General features: G+C 32.4%; 1 protein-coding gene across 1 annotated transcript; it reads right to left on the bottom strand.

The window, feature by feature from the left end:
* Positions 1-13,886: 13,886 nt before the first annotated feature.
* Positions 13,887-15,907, bottom strand: Pabpc5 (poly(A) binding protein cytoplasmic 5). The gene is made up of 2 exons (XM_051142067.1): positions 15,813-15,907; positions 13,887-15,267 (listed from the first exon to the last, which is right to left on the bottom strand). Exon 2 carries the CDS (start codon positions 15,112-15,114, stop codon positions 13,966-13,968), a length of 1,149 nt encoding a protein of 382 aa, XP_050998024.1. The 5' UTR covers positions 15,115-15,267; positions 15,813-15,907; the 3' UTR covers positions 13,887-13,965.
* Positions 15,908-16,211: the final 304 nt, after the last annotated feature.

The following is a 16,211-nucleotide window of genomic DNA, read 5'->3' as shown; positions in this document are numbered from 1 at the left end:
GCCAGATGGATCTCTTGAAATTAGACACTCAGGTAAAATAAGTAGCTTGTTTACTCAAACACGAAAAGCTGTATGTTTTCTGAATCTCTACATAATCAAAAATGCCAACCAATAATATAGTAAACTGCACACTCACTTTTAGCATTTCTTCTCCCTTTTAGTAAGATTAACAATTTTGGAAACACCTAAAATTTAGACTCTGAAAAAATACTACCTGTTTTATTGCTTATATGTCTTAGATTTTCTTTGTATGTTTTTATGTCTTTTCTGAATAATTAATGAATACAATTTTTTCAATCATGTAGTTTGGTTGTATATTTATTATTTATTTTACAGATACTTTCCATGAAATTATCACTAAATATTTGTAGAATGTATGTTTGGTTAGATGCCTAATCTTCATATACCTCTAGTCTCTGAATTTTGACATTTTGCTATTTGTTCACTCACAATGAATTCACACAAAATGCATACTACCGATACACAATTATATTTTGCATAAATTTTAACGTCCAAGACATGTCCACAGATACTGAATGTGAATGTACAAGTATGTTATATTTAGCTTACCCAAACCACATTTAATAAAGATTTAATTGGGGATAGAGAGACGGCTCAGAGGTCCAGAGAACTACGTGCTCTTTCAAAGGTCCTGAGTTCAATTCCCAGCAACCACATTATGGCTTACAACCATCAGTAACAAGATCTGGTTCCCTCTTCGGGTGTACATGCAGGGAAAAGACTGTGTATATATGATAAATAAATAAATCTTTAAAAATATAATGATTTAACTATAAGTATACTATGATAAAATTTAATAACTATGATACATAAGACAATATTATATAAAGAGTTGCATATTGATATTGTGTCCAAATACATGAGTATAAGTCATTTTCTCATAAACAAAGCGTTTTGTTATAGTAAAGCTATATATGTAATTAGTAAAACAGATCTTGGTAAAAAAGTTGAAGGGACAGATTATGAATTTATATCCCTTCCTTTAAAATAGTTAATACAAGCAGACATCCTTTTAAGAATAGTTTCTGAATAATTTATACATTTGTCCCATAATTTTGAATAGTTTTTAACAAGTTCAATAAAAACTTGAACCAGCATATGAAATAGCATTCTTGATTTGAATGCTTACATCATACCAAGTTTTAGTCTGAGATTTTAAAAAACATTAAGTTAATCCTCTCAACAAATAAGGAAGTAAGATGTTTTTCTTATTCTCATTATAAATATAAATATAAAAAGAAGTGAGGTACCAAAAATAATCAATTTGTCTAAATATAATCTCCCAAATAGTTTTGCTCTACAGCCTGTCTCCCTTACCATTCTGATCCACTCACCTAATGTCTAAACAAGTTACTTTCTTTCATAAGCCTAAAGCATTTTAAAAATCAGCATAGAAATTGCCTTTAAAATATTCCATTTCTTTTTAATTAATACTCTTTATTTTTTTTGTTTTTTTTATTAATTTATTCTTGTTACATCTCAATGTTTATCCCATCCCTTGTATCCTCCCATTCCTCCCCCCCCCATTTTCCCATTATTCCCCTCCCCTATGACTGTTCTTTATTTTTTAGAAGAGCTTTAAGGTCAAATGTAAATTGAGCTGGATGTGCAGTTCTTTTATACTCTGTGCCCAAACATAGGCAACCCACATAACTATCATTATCCCTTACCAAATTTGCAATTTTTCTTCAGTTGATAAAATTACAAGGTCATATGATCTGCAACTGAGGTACTTAATATTAATGGGGCATGCTGTGGTATCATTTACACCATATATGTAATGGCAGATATTAATGCTAAAGCATCGTAGAAGAAAATTTAGTTATTTAAAAAAATTCCAGTTTTCTGCTTATTTATGATTTTCAGATTCCTAACTTCTAATAGCCAATAAACTTTTAAACTATCTCCTTTTTTCATAAATGCTTTTTCATAAATGTTTTATAGTTTTCATGTCCACTCCAGTTCATCATGTATGGACTTCAAATGTTAGATAAAAATACAATGACTTAGAACCACAGTTGAGCAATTCAAGAATAAAGTCTCAGAAGAACATTCTAGGTTTGTGTTTTATTATATTGTATTAAGTAAGTGTGTGTACTTGGACCCTTACTGGATGGTCTCCCCAACAAAGTCACAGATCTCCTGTTTTTGAAACACAGTCATTGCCGTGGGTTATGTGCTTCGGAGCTGCATCTCTGAAAAATGTTATGCGTAAATTCTAACCTTATATAGTTGATTTTGTATTTGATATGTGTATTTGTAGATGTAAGCAAATTAAAAATGAATAATGAATGAAAATAACCTAATCCAATAAAGACTAGTTACTAAGTAAATTTTGTAATTTTTCTTTGACAGTTTCATGCATACATATAATACATTTTGATCACTCTTACTCGCCCACTCTTATTTTTCTCCCTTGTCCACACCCTTAACTAATCTCTTTCCCACATGTTTGACTTCTTGTATTGCTTGTGACTCACTGAATTTTCCCAGGTCCTTCCTATGGCCATGGGTTTGGAACTATTCACTGGATTCTGGTGGCCTTAGTTCAATGGTACACAATTGATGAAAGTAGCTGCCCTTCCTTTAGAATCCATCAGTAGCCAATATACAGAACTATATCCATCAGTAAAGAAGAGAGACTCATGAGCCCCTGCTCCATACATGAGTAATTCTTGATAGAGCTTGTCCATTTCATGCCCAGTGTAGGTAATGGCAGCTATTGTGAATTCATAATTATAATGGCTGACTCTTTTCCGGAAGACTGGCATTTCAACAGTCTATTTCTCTATCAACAGCCTTATTTGTTCAATAGTGTCTTATGCAAAATTTTCTGGGCCTTAGAAAAATGGGAGTATAATTGTGTCTTTTAGAGCTGAGCTTCTAAGCTCCACTTATTCTGAATTCATTATGCAGCTGTGAGTCTCTGTTTCATGATCATATACCAGGTATACAGAGTAGAGCAAAGCACATCACCTGAGCATGGTCAACAGTCAGAGAGAAAGTACAGAGCTCTCTTTTGAGTCTCTTACCAGCTCTGATGTGGAAACAATGATAAAAACAACCTTTAAACACTCTAAATGCATTATGGGATCACTATGCCTTTATCTCAACCACATTCCATTTCAATATTGCTACTTACTGGGTTCTAAAAACATTTGTTTTGCTAAACATTTTTAGCTAATATAAAATGAGATTTTATTATAATGTTGAAGTAACTTTGTGCAATCAGTGAATTTAATAAACTGCCAATAATTTCTTTTTCTTACTGTTTGTTATTTGTTTTGACAACATACTTGCCATGAATTCACTATGCATCCAACACGAATCTTGAATGACTCATCTCCTTTCCTCTAACTCAAAGTGTTGGATTTACTGACTTACGCCACTAAATCTACTTGAAATTGCAAAATAGGACTTAAGAGATTGTTTAATAGCTAAAATCATGTACTCAAGTCCTGAGTTCAGTTCCAGTCACTTGCATAAGGTCATTGATAGCCCTCTGTTGCATCATATGTCACTCCGTTTTCTGGCTTCCATGAGCAGCAAATAAAAATTGTCATGCACGCTCATAGGCACAGATACACAAAGATTAAAAACTAATAAAATAAAATAGACTTGTAAGTTCATGGTTTGAGACAATGAACATGGATATGTGTTTTTTAACACTTTTATTATTTACTACAAAGCACACAAAGAAAGCAGATTTGTTTAATTTAATATATTGTTATAAAACTATATCTTATAGCTATAATTATGGTAAGAATATAAGGCATCTCCATTTCTAAGAATTTAGGACATGAATACACTGTGCTATTATTATATTTTACCTCTCATTTTACCTCTCTAATTTTCTGATACCTACAACAGGCTTTCCTATCAACTTCATAGTCCCCAATTAATGAAACTAAGAAATACTAAGAGGTATGACCTTGTTGATTACAATTGTTTCAGGGATGCAGGCTTTAAATTTTCAAAAGAGTCATGTAATTCCTATAGTGTTCTCTCTCCCTTCCCTACTTGAAGATCAAAATCTGAGTTCTGATATTTTCCATCTGCCATTCCTGAAACCATAGCACAATTAAAGGCTTTTGTTTATATTACTTTCTCAGTCATCATGTTTTGTCACAGCAGTGCAAAAGTAAATCAGACAAAAGTTGATTCCAGGATATTGCTGTGACTGATCTAACAAGGCTGTTCTTTGGAGGAATGTAGAAAACATTAGGACTTTGGTCTAAAGAAGTCGTTGAACTATGCAAGCAGAATTTAATGGGCCATCCTAATAGAATCCTGGAAGACAATGATACTGAAAGCTATACAGATTAGGCCAGTTACTGGATGTTTCAGAGGAAAAATAATTTTAGCAACCTAGAAATAATTTCTTTATTTTGGTAATGATTGTGGTACCTTTTGTCATTGTCCTAAGAATTTTCTGAGACTGAACTGTAAAGTGATGGAGTGATTTCCACAATGCAGATTTCCAAACAGCATAATGTTGATGCTGTTGTATGATTATTATTACATATTAAAGCTTACAACAAAAACTAGCAAGCAGAGCAAAGAGAAATATAAAATGTAGGTTAGGAAAAAATGGCACCAGGACATTTAATATTCGATTTAAGCTTTTTGCTGAAAGAGATAAGGAGATTAGGAACAGGCCTAACCCAATTTGGGCCAAAGATAAGGGTGCCCTCAGGAAAACACCTCACCCAGATAACAAAAAAAGAAAAAGGAAAAAAACAAAAAAGGGGTAAATAAATTTCTGCCTGTAAAATGCAACAACACAGTAATAGCTCTGCAATTGTAATTCAATGAGGCTGGGCTCCACTTCACTTGGGCAGATGAGTTTGGCAATGTTTTTGGAGTTATTCTGGATTTGTTGTAATTAGATATATATAGTCATATTTTAATATAGTGTATGTAGTTATATTTTATATATCTAGTTATATTATGTATATATACATATATTATATAGTTAGTTTTAATATGTGTACTTATATGTTGAAATAGCATTATTAAGGAAGTTCTGATTCTTAATGAAAATTTTATGTCTCATGCTTCTCTAAATAATAGTTTTATCAAGTATAGCCTTTTAAGAAGTGATTATATCATGGGAGTAGAAACTTCATAAATGAGGTTAGGCCCTCCTAATAATAAAGGGATTTAATTTCACTATTTCACATATGAAAATGGAATGAAAGGACAGAGATCATAGACTATGCCCTCATCAAACACTTATTTTTATCAGAACCTTGATTTTATAGTCTCGCACCTATAGAGCTGAGAGGAATATTAATTTTTGTTAATAAACTCTCCTGGGTATATTCTTTAATATAGCAACATGAATGTACCAAGACTAACTTTCCAACAAGTGTTTCTAGATCAGAGGTTGGAAATTTGCAATTTATAAGCCAATACTCTGTTGCTATTTCCACTTGGCTTTTCTATAAATACAAGCTTTATAATGTGTTCCTTTTTTTATAATTTGAAAATATTTGTAACCAATTTGATGACTGAAACACTAAACTTGAAGACTTGTTAAGTGAATTGTAACCTCTCAAAATAAAATTTTATTACAAATGATTTTTACTGCTATTATTGTCAATGTGTATGTTATCTAATCAAAACTTATCTAAAGAAGAATGGTTGGCTAGTAAACTATCTGTATAATATGTTTGAGGCTCCCCAAAACTGCTTTAAATATATGCTATCAGGTACATTAGCAAGATATTTGTTAACTTCTTTTATAGCTATTAATATAAATGATCATAAGAATCTCCTGGAGATTAGAAAAATATAGATTTTGTCTTCACTCATCCATCAGTGTGGCAAGATTGATTATGGTTCAGTAATCTGTAGATGAGTTCTAGTAAGGTCAATTTTTTCAGAAAGAGCGAAGGCTAACATTTTGAAATAGTTCAACACTGCCTTTAAATTAGAGTCACATTTATTTATCAAGAAATTACCTCCAAGGAGATTCATATTTCTGTGAGTTGTGTGGATGTGTGAGCATTATAGACTAAGCTTATGCATGCTAAGATTGGTAATAATTTAGTAAAAATATACAGTGTTGCTATAGTATACAATGTTAATGATTGAGAAAAATATTGCTATACAGCTCATAACTTTGCATGGGAGCCAGTGATTCCCAAACAAGACCATGTAAATAATCATTTTAAAGCCTTCTATGATTAATTGAAAAGGGGATTCAACTTATCTAGGGTTCTTTTCAGTATTCATTTCATTAATCACCTTTCTTTGGACCACAACTTTTTGTAAAAAACAAAGATTTATTTTAAGTTTGAGAAACTGATGATTACTCATTTGCAACATTATGATAAAGAATAAATTATTCTTGTGTTTCATGTATTTGTTCTTTAGTTTATTTTTATGTCCTCTTTATTATGATTTATCTATCATATAAAGGTATGCATTTCAAGTATGTGTCTGCCAACTGGTACACTCTTCAATTTATATGCCCACCTATTTTTTAAATGTATCTTAAATATACTATACTGTCTTTGATTCCAAATATCATATAAATTTCAAATTGCTATAGGCATAAGATACAATTTTTGCCATCATATATTTAGACATTTACCAATGTACCTTGGAAAAAGCAAGTAAGATTTATCCGGTTACAAAAAAAACAAAACATTAGAGTATTCTTAATTTAAAAAATAATATGATAGCACATTTCAGAATTATCATTAGAAATCACGTGCAGACCAATTCAATAATAATTCCAGGCAGCATCGGATGAAGAAATAATCCTTTTTCTAAGGAAAGTTCTAACATAAAATATTGGTTTTCTTTAGTGAAGTTTCAAATGGCAGTCTTATGTTTATGTTTTTAACGACCTAATATTTATATTTTTCTATAATTTTCTACATGTTTTCACCATTACATCTATACTGATGTTACAACAAATTCAAATAATATTTTCTTAGAGTTATGAAATATTTTTTGTGAAATATTCTATGAGTGCTCTCCATATGGAGGCAATATATCAACTATTATTTTACAAAGGTATGTTTTACATTTTCTAAACTGCTAAAATTATGCTTTGGGATTTCAAAATATGTATATTAAATTTATCTAGGATGCCTCTCTTTTTATTAATACATCAATATATTGATTTAAGTCACTTATATGGTGTACTTAGTAAAGCAACTGTTTTTTTTTTTTTGTTTGTTTGTTTTTTTTTTACTTTTAGAGACAGATTCCATTCGTTTTGTGTATTTAATAGCATTTTCAATTCCTTTTGGAAACCTGCATGAAACATACAGTTCACATATTATGAAAGATAAACATCTTTAACAAAGATTAAAACACCTAATATAGTTCAAGTTCACTTATAGTATTAATAACAACTCCAAGTTCTTGGCCCAATTATTAAAATAAGATTTCAACTAACCAATTACTTGTCTCTTGTAAACTCAGTCTAAATTATCTTTGTGATTCAATCTGCTTTTAGAGAGTTATGTTACTCTTCTTCAACTTATATGAACTATTAAAAGTAGTATGGAGAAATATTTCCATGTCAGCATTAAAATAGATAACATATAGGTAAGCATCAGAACTCATAATTAGTGGACATGACCCAGTGTTCTATGGAAGTTGTACAATCTAAAGTAAAAATATTTTATTTTGGATATTCAATGAAGAGACATACGTATTGTGTATGTGGCTTTCTTTCCTTTTAGGTATTCTTAAATTAAAACAAAATGAAATAGAAGTTTCAAAATAATATCTCCCATATGCATTTTTATTCTTTGACTGTGTGGATCACATTAGTATGCTATGCCATTATAAAACAAATAAAGCATAGGTAGGTAAGTCCATTGTCTAGTTATTACATCAGAAAACTTGAATACTTTGTTAGTAGTAGTATATAGTCTTTGGTATTCAGGTATCCTATCCCATGTGTGCATTATGAAAACACAATACTAAGCAGATCCCTTAAATTAAGTGTTTCTTTAATTAGCATTACTATTAAGTATACATCCTTCAAAAGTACATCTTTAGTTCAATACATTCATTCACATAAAACAGTAGACATGTTTCCCACCATCTACTGTTTCTTAACATGCAAATCTTAAAACATCATCTCAGCAAAGTTGCACTGTATCACATTCATGCTACAAGGTAAAAAATGAGATCATGTTTAAAAAAACTGCAGAAACTGGAAAATTTCTATATAATCTCGAGAATTTTCAAGAGTTGACTAAGGTTAGGTAAATAGAGGTAAAGAGGGTAGAGACAAGTAGATTAGCACCAGTCATTTTAAAAGGAACATTCATTTAGAAAAGAATACTCCTGAAGTTGGAAATCACTGTTAGTAGTCACATGAAGAATAGCTAAAGAAATTGAATGGAAGCTCTTCTTGATGTTTGACTTTCAATGTCAAACAAGGCAGAATTTAAATGTCTTTACAATATCCATTTACATTTATAACATTCGAATGACTCTTTATGCCTTTTATTTATTGTCAGTTAGCAAATCTCTCATTTGTCCTCTATATAAAGTAAAGAAACACATTACTGGGCTTTCTTTCTTTTCTTGTTTGGAAACAAGTTATCTTGACTTACATTGAATATTTGAATATTCTTACAACAATGTATTTAGCCCAACCTTAGTCTTAATTACAACAATAAAGTATTTTTTTAAATAACACTAAAATACAACATTGAATAATATATCTATTAATTTAAATACATGGGTTTTTTTGTAACAAAGAAGAGAAAATTATTAAATTCCTCAGTGCTTTATTCAAGGATTTCAAATGTGCAAATTTCTCAAAGATAGTTGACTTTAATGTGTTTCTTGCCACTCTATATATATTTACTTAAAATTTATTTTATATAGTATCAGATATTGATTTGTTAACTCCTTTATTTCTCAAAAGCAAAATATTCCCTTTGGAAATATAAAGTTATTCCCTAAAGGTGTAATTTTTTAAAAATATTTTATTAAATGATTAGTTCTACATAAAAAACTAGTATGATAATTAAGAAAATAATGCCAGATAATATCAGCAATCACTCTGTTTTACTAGAGATCCAATAAAAATTAAGTACATTTTTTAAAAAGGCTCCAAATTTCATATTGGAAATTTAATGAGAAAAACTTTTCTCTATCAAGTAAGACATATATTAAAATTGACTGTGATTTTTGAGAGTCAAAGTACATGAAGTCATGTTTTCACTCTATAAGAACTGGAAGGCCAGTTATGGTGGTGCATACCTCTAATCTTAGCACCCAGGAGACAGAGGCAGGTGGATCTATGTGAGTTCAAGGCCAACCTGCTATACAAAAGCCGTTCAGAAATATGAGATACTAACAAAACAAAACAAAACAAACAGACAATAACAACAACAATAACAAAACAAAACAAACTGGAGGCCTGGAGAGATAGGTCAGTACATAATACCAATTGCTGTTCTTGAGGAGGACTTGGGTTCAGTTAATAGCACCCATATAATGGTTTATAACCATATATAATTAAGGTCCCAGAGGATCCAATGTCCTCTTCTGACCCATACAGGCACTAGTGATATAAAGGGTGCACATATACCTATGCAGAAAAAGCATTCATATATATAAATTAAAAGTAAATCTTTGAAAAGCAAGAATCATTAGTATTAGTACATTGATTGCATTAGGTCCTTTTATTTTCATATTTGCTTTCATAGATAGAGTATTTCAAAATATTGATGACAAAAGGTTGTTTTTTTAATGTGGTAGTTATCATGTTTGCCTAACACATCAAAGATAAAGGACCTAGATGTGACAAGAGCTCCACAAGAAGACCAACAGAGCCAACTAACCACGGTCAGAGGGGCTTGTGGAGACTTAAGTACTAACGAAGTACTATGCATAGACTGGAACTTGGGCCCCTACATAGATGTAATCCTTGGGTGGCTCAGTCTTCATGTGGGTCCCCTAGTAAGTGGAGCAAGGGCAGCCTCTGAAATGGAATCTGTTGCCTGTCTTTTGATCACTTCCTCCACAGGCTACAGAGGAAAGAGGAAGAACTCAATCCTGATGTGACTTCAAGAGCTGGTGTGAATGGGTAGAGGGGATCCACTTTTCTGAAGAATAGGAGAGGAAGGAGGAGGAAGGTAGAGTGGGACCGAGAGGAGAGGAGGGAGAGGACTATGCTTGGGATGAAAATGAATCAATAAATTAATTAAATTAAAAATATTGATGATGATCTACTGAAGCTATATGGGATATATTAACTTTCCTGAGTGTCTAAGAAACCATTTGTTCGGGCATGTTTCAGAGTAGTAAACAATACTCATATTTTAAATGCAAAATATCCCCTTGGGAAATCTAAAGGTTAATTCATAAAGGTGTAAATTTTTTATTATACATTATATTTAATTGAGTGATTAATTCTACATAAAAAATTAGTCTGACTACTAAGAAAATAATTCCATATAGTATCTGCACTCACTGTTTTACTAGAGATACCAAAAGAGCTAAGTACATTTTTAAAAGGCCCTAAATTTCATATTAGAAATTTAATTACTGTATACGAATCAAATAATTTCAGATGAGCAAGCATTATTTACTCAGGAATTACTGTGATTATACACTTCAACACAGAAGTAAGACTTTGTGGCGTCTGGTTGGTCTTCATTATAAAAAAAAGTCACTGCTCTACAAATTTTTTAAGTTATGCCAGTTATTACAGGCTTTGTATTCAGGATATGTTTATCAGTCAAATGGTAAATAATCATGGAAATATTGTAAGATGATTGAGATTATTAATAAAACCTTAACCCTAAAAAATTTTTCAACATCAAATCCACTATTAATCAAAGTAGTGTTTTTGTCAGTTCTCAATAACGTTTCCATATGCTACTAAAAATTTCATTTATTTCATTAAAACTGAAGAATAACTGAAAAGTAACCAAATGGATGATATGTCTTGTTTACTAATGTATTCATTAACTGTTTATGGCATACTGTACTTTAGATATTATTATAGAAGTTAAACACTTCTATCATCTATAATCAGCCATGTATTGACACATTTCTAATTGTTCTCTTATATTTAGGCAATTTACTGGTAAGGAAAATGGTATTAACCCATTTTCAACTTTCTAATTTAAAAGTATCTATTATTGCTCTGTCAGCCAAAGCTAAAAAATTTTACTTTCATGTATAACATTTTTTCTTTTTCTTTAATCCTTGGTAATACATAAACAAGAGTATGTGTAAAATATCTTGTACAAAAGATTATTGTCCCTCCCACAAATTTTCATGATGATAGCTTGTAATCAGAAAGGATTATTCTTAATTTCCTTTTCCATGAGCATATATAAAATTTGCAAAAATGACTACTTTGAAACCATAAGCACAGCAAAACTTGAATTAGAATGTCAATTATTAACCAAACTTTAACAGTATACTTTTTACTAATTATATTTTCTTCACAGATTCTAGACAATAAGCTTTACAAAATTCTTTACCACTGATTTAAATTACTTCCTTTTATTGTTCCTTTTTGGAAATCTCTTATAATTTGCTAAAATATAAGCACAAGATTGAAAAACTACTCAAATGAGTTTATTCAATTAGAGATTTACTTTAATTTTTTATTTTCCTCAAGTGTTTCAGCTATTGAATTTTTAATTTTTCAAATGGTTAGCTAGATCCCTAAGATGTGTATTTTACCTTTGCCTGGGAATTTTTATTTTACCTGAAATTAAAGGCTGATCTTTAGAATATAGTAACCTGTAAATATGAAGTTCCAAAATCATGCATTGAATGGCTGTAGTTGATATATTTTTACTTTCTTAAACTATTCTTAGAATCCAATTTGAACTTAAAAGTCATATTTAATCCTTATAACTATAATTTTAAAATTATGGTATTTAAAATGAATATAGTAAATGATATGTAATTGTCATTTTATCTATTTTATCTATTTTATAGTTTTAATAATATAAAGTAGGTTAATCAAACATGAAGGTTATTTTCTGTTGATTTTTGTTTTCTATATAAATTTTTATGCAGAACACATGTTCAAAGGTTTCCAATATTTGGAACATATCTAACTATTGTGTGTTTTAATGTTTCCAGGAAAAGATATCAAGCACAGTATAGTTTACAAAATTTTAAAATATGCAATAAAAATCTTATTCAATATGTACATCCATATTAAGGAAAATTATGAAGTCTCTAAAATCATGATATATCAACATCAATATTGATTGGTATAAAAGGATAGCTATGGTTCAATTCAAAACAAAAATATGAAACTATACATAATGTATTTTTGTAAATATGTGTGTATACCTAAGGCAAAGATATAGAAGTATACACACATACTAAAATTAAGAATGAGTTCCTTCCATAGTGTTTACAAATTTTATGATTATGAATATGTATTTTAATTGTAACCAACCAATCAGTGATTTTCATTTTGAAAATACTTGACTATGTATATATACAAAATTGAAGATAATTACATAGAAATACCGTATTTCAATTTTATGGTCAAAGAGCAAACAGAAGTTGTAACATTGTATAATTACTTTGTATTATCTATAAAAAGATTTCTCTGTAAAGTAATAAAAAGTAATCAACTGATAAGAGATACCAAACCTGTTATTTTAATGGGATCCACCTATGAGCGAATCATATATTCTAAGAATGTTATTCAAGTTTCCAAAATTTACTTTTTAAGTTTCAAATATGTTTGTGCTGGTGTTAAGTGTTACATGAATTGACACTAAAAAGTGTTTACTGTATGTGAAACATGGAGAAATTACAGTTTAAAAATTACATGGTAGATGGAATAGCTGCAAAACAATTTGTTCCTTCGTGTTCTGAAACAGCATATTTTCTTTACGTGTTCTAAGTTAGCAAAGGAGAATTATTTTGCAGTTAATAATTCTCATATAAGAAATGGAAGAGTATGACATAATTAAGGGATAACCTGTTCCTTTTAAAACACCTGTCAATGTTTGCACATGATTATGCTCTAGGTTGACAAGAAAGTTTTTAATCAGCAGTGAATAAGATATTTAAAGGTAAAACTGAGTTACTTCATTATTAAACATTTTTGTTACATTAACATAGTTTACTTTATGTATACACTATATAAATTTCAAAAACAAGTGTTCAGAATGGCTCTTAGAGTACCTTCAAATATCAAATCTTTTGGGGAAGGATTTTAAAGACACCTTTACATTTTAAATAGCCATTTATCAGTGCAGCAGTTTCCTAAAAGCACTGATTGTGAAACAAAACATGACGTTAATAAAGATAAACCCCAATACTTGGTCAAAGCTACTAACAAATCACTAGTATGCACCCAATATAGTCATAAACGAAAATTGATACAAAAAATAAAGGAAAGAAGCCTCATGTATTTATAAAACATATTCATTTTATATCATAATTTAAAATTAAATTATGCAGCAATTTTAAGTGGCTCATATGCATTTATCTTCTTTGATGATTTCTCAAAATAGCAAATGGTGACTTTTTATTATGTCAGAATCAGAAATAAGGACCATGCCAAGAATATTTGTATAGAAGAAATCAAATTAGTATTATGACATAAAGAAGGAAATATAATCAATTGCCTCACTTAGGATACTCAGAAAAAACGATGATAAATTTTATTCTACATGTTCCTAAGGATAGAGATAATATAAAAATCATACAAAATGATAATTTTACCTTTAGAAAGTAGGTTCTCCACTAAAATGAACAAAATTTTCTATGTACATCTAATTTCCAAAATAAAGTTTTTACTAAAAGGAAAACGAAGGAAAGAAAAGAAAGAAAGAAAGAAAGAAAGAAAGAAAGAAAGAAAGAAAGAAAGAAAACCTAGGAATTGACAGAAATAAGCCCCTATCACAGAGGAGCCCAAGCTAAGTAGGTATCTGCTAAGGCTGAACAAACGGATCATTGTGCTTCTTACCACCTGTGCCTGGCTTGGCCCAGAGTGACATACAGTGGTTTGGAACCTACTACACGACCATTCATCTCATCCACTGCTTTGATAGCCTCTTCAAAAGAAGAGAAGCAGATGACACCAAACCCTTTGCCTTGCCCCACTTCCATCATCACTTTTGCTCGACTAATTGATCCAAATGAAGAAAATTCCTCCTTCAGTTTTTCATCATTGATGGTCTCATCCAAGTTCTTAATATAGATAGGCACTCCTGGAGGCCTACTTTTTTCTTTTAATTTCAGCCGTTCAAATCTCCGCCTTAACTCAGCCAGGCGTTCAATTTTCTTCTGTGCTCTCCCTACATATAGGACTTTCCCACTTATTGACTTGCCATGCAGATCTAGCACAGCCTTTTGGGCAGCTTCATGTGTCTCATATCTTACAAAGCCAAAGCCTTTAGATTTCCCAGTGGCATCTCTTATTACTTTTACACTCTCAATTGGCCCATATTCACTGAAAAGTTCATTTAGTTTTTTGTCATCCATGTCATCTCCAAAGTTTTTCACAAAAACATTGGTAAATGTTGCTCTATCCCTGGTTCTGACTTCCGCAGCTCTCTCTTCAGGAAATTTGAATCGGCCAACATACACCAGGCGGTTGTTGAGCTGGACCCCATTCATGTGCCAGATAGCTCTATTAGCAGCAGCAAGGCTATCGAAGTGAACATAGGCATAACCCTTAGAGCCATTGTCATCACATACGACTTTACAGGAAAGAATGTTCCCAAACGCAGAAAATAAATAAAATAGGGCCCTATTGTCTATGGATTTATCCAGGTTTTTGATGAAAATATTTCCAACCCCAGACTTTCTTAAGCGGTCATCTGGCTGTGACCACATGAGACGAAATGGTTTACCGTTAATTAAATCAAAATTCATGGTGTTCAAGGCCCACTCAGCATCTGCAGGAAAGCGAAAGTTAACATAACCATAACCCAGGGGGCTGCGGGTCACCGGGTCACGGCAGATTCTAGTGAAGCGCAGTGGGCCAGCAGGTCTGAACTTCTTATAGAGCATGTCCTCTGTGACGTCAGGGTCCAAGTCACCTACATACAGAGCAGCCTTGAGGTACTTCTTTTTCTTGCCAGCAGTATTAGGTTCCCCACTCCCCATCTCTGAGCACTTAGAAGAGGCTTTCTTGGGACAGAGGGTAAGAGGAGGCCCTTTTCTCTAATCTATGGGCCAAACAGCTATTCTTGAACAGAACCAAGCCAAGGCAGGCGAAGGGAAGTTAAAAGCAGACTCAGATCACTGTTGAGGCTGAAGCTGAGAAAATGAAGTTCAGAAACAGCTGGTCAGCAGGCTCAAAACAAATGCATCAGACAAAAAGGCAATCCAATAAGCAATCTGTTCTCCCTTATAGGATTTACAGTTTTTTCACCCCTTCAGATTTCAAATCAGTTTCAAAAGTCTGTATTAAGAGCACAATATCCCCTTCCCCATTAAAACTAATGAAATCATCAATTATCTGGCTGGCTCCCCTCATCTAGCTTTGCCAACAGAGGCCTTAAGACTAAGGACTGGCTTTCTGAGAAAACATAGGCCTTGAGTTCTTGTAGCTTTAAAAACGCCAGCCATTCAAAGCAGGGGGCCAAGTGTGTGAATTCCTCCCCTAGCCAGTGTTGAGCAGGCTTGGCACTCAGAAGGCCGCTCTGCACTCAGTGTCAGTGAAAGCTCACTCAAGACACTTGGTGCGCTGGAACCCGCAGACAGGCTGCTGGGAGCGGATCACACAGAGAGACAGACACACAGACACACGCGTGGGTAACCGGAGACCGCCCAGATCCCCAAGATGACCACCGGGTACGGACCGAGTGAGGCGCGATGATTTCTGCAGCCTGAGTCTCTCAGCAGTTCCGGAGGGACTGACTGGCAGCTGCGCTGTGGGTCAGCTCTGACGCGAGGCGGGTCTGGACAGATGCAGGGCGGAGTCAGGAGAAGAAGGCAGATGTGCCAAGGGCCGGCCTAGTGGGGACTTACAAACCGGACAGGGTTTGCTTCCTGCAAAATAGAGTTACAAAGGTATCAAGGGACTATGAGCTTGTAGCTGTCCTAGGCAGGGCGGGAGGGGCGCTAGGAAATCCAGAATCTTGCTCTAAGCTGAGAAAACAGGGGAGGGGGAGAGGGAAGGGGAGAGAGAGAGAGAAAGAGAGAGAGAGAGGAGGGAGATTGAGGGAGGGGAAGAGGGAGAGGATCAGATTTGTTTTAAT

Source organism: Acomys russatus, chromosome X (genome assembly GCF_903995435.1).
Source record: "Acomys russatus chromosome X, mAcoRus1.1, whole genome shotgun sequence".
NCBI classification, from domain to species: domain Eukaryota; kingdom Metazoa; phylum Chordata; class Mammalia; order Rodentia; family Muridae; genus Acomys; species Acomys russatus.
Note: the sequence above shows the minus strand (reverse complement) of the source record. Positions and strands in the feature narration are given on the sequence as shown.

Excerpts from the sequence above, each read along its gene's own strand:
- Pabpc5 (XM_051142067.1), bottom strand. The coding sequence starts at position 15,114 with ATGGGGAGTGGGGAACCTAATACTGCTGGCAAGAAAAAGAAGTACCTC.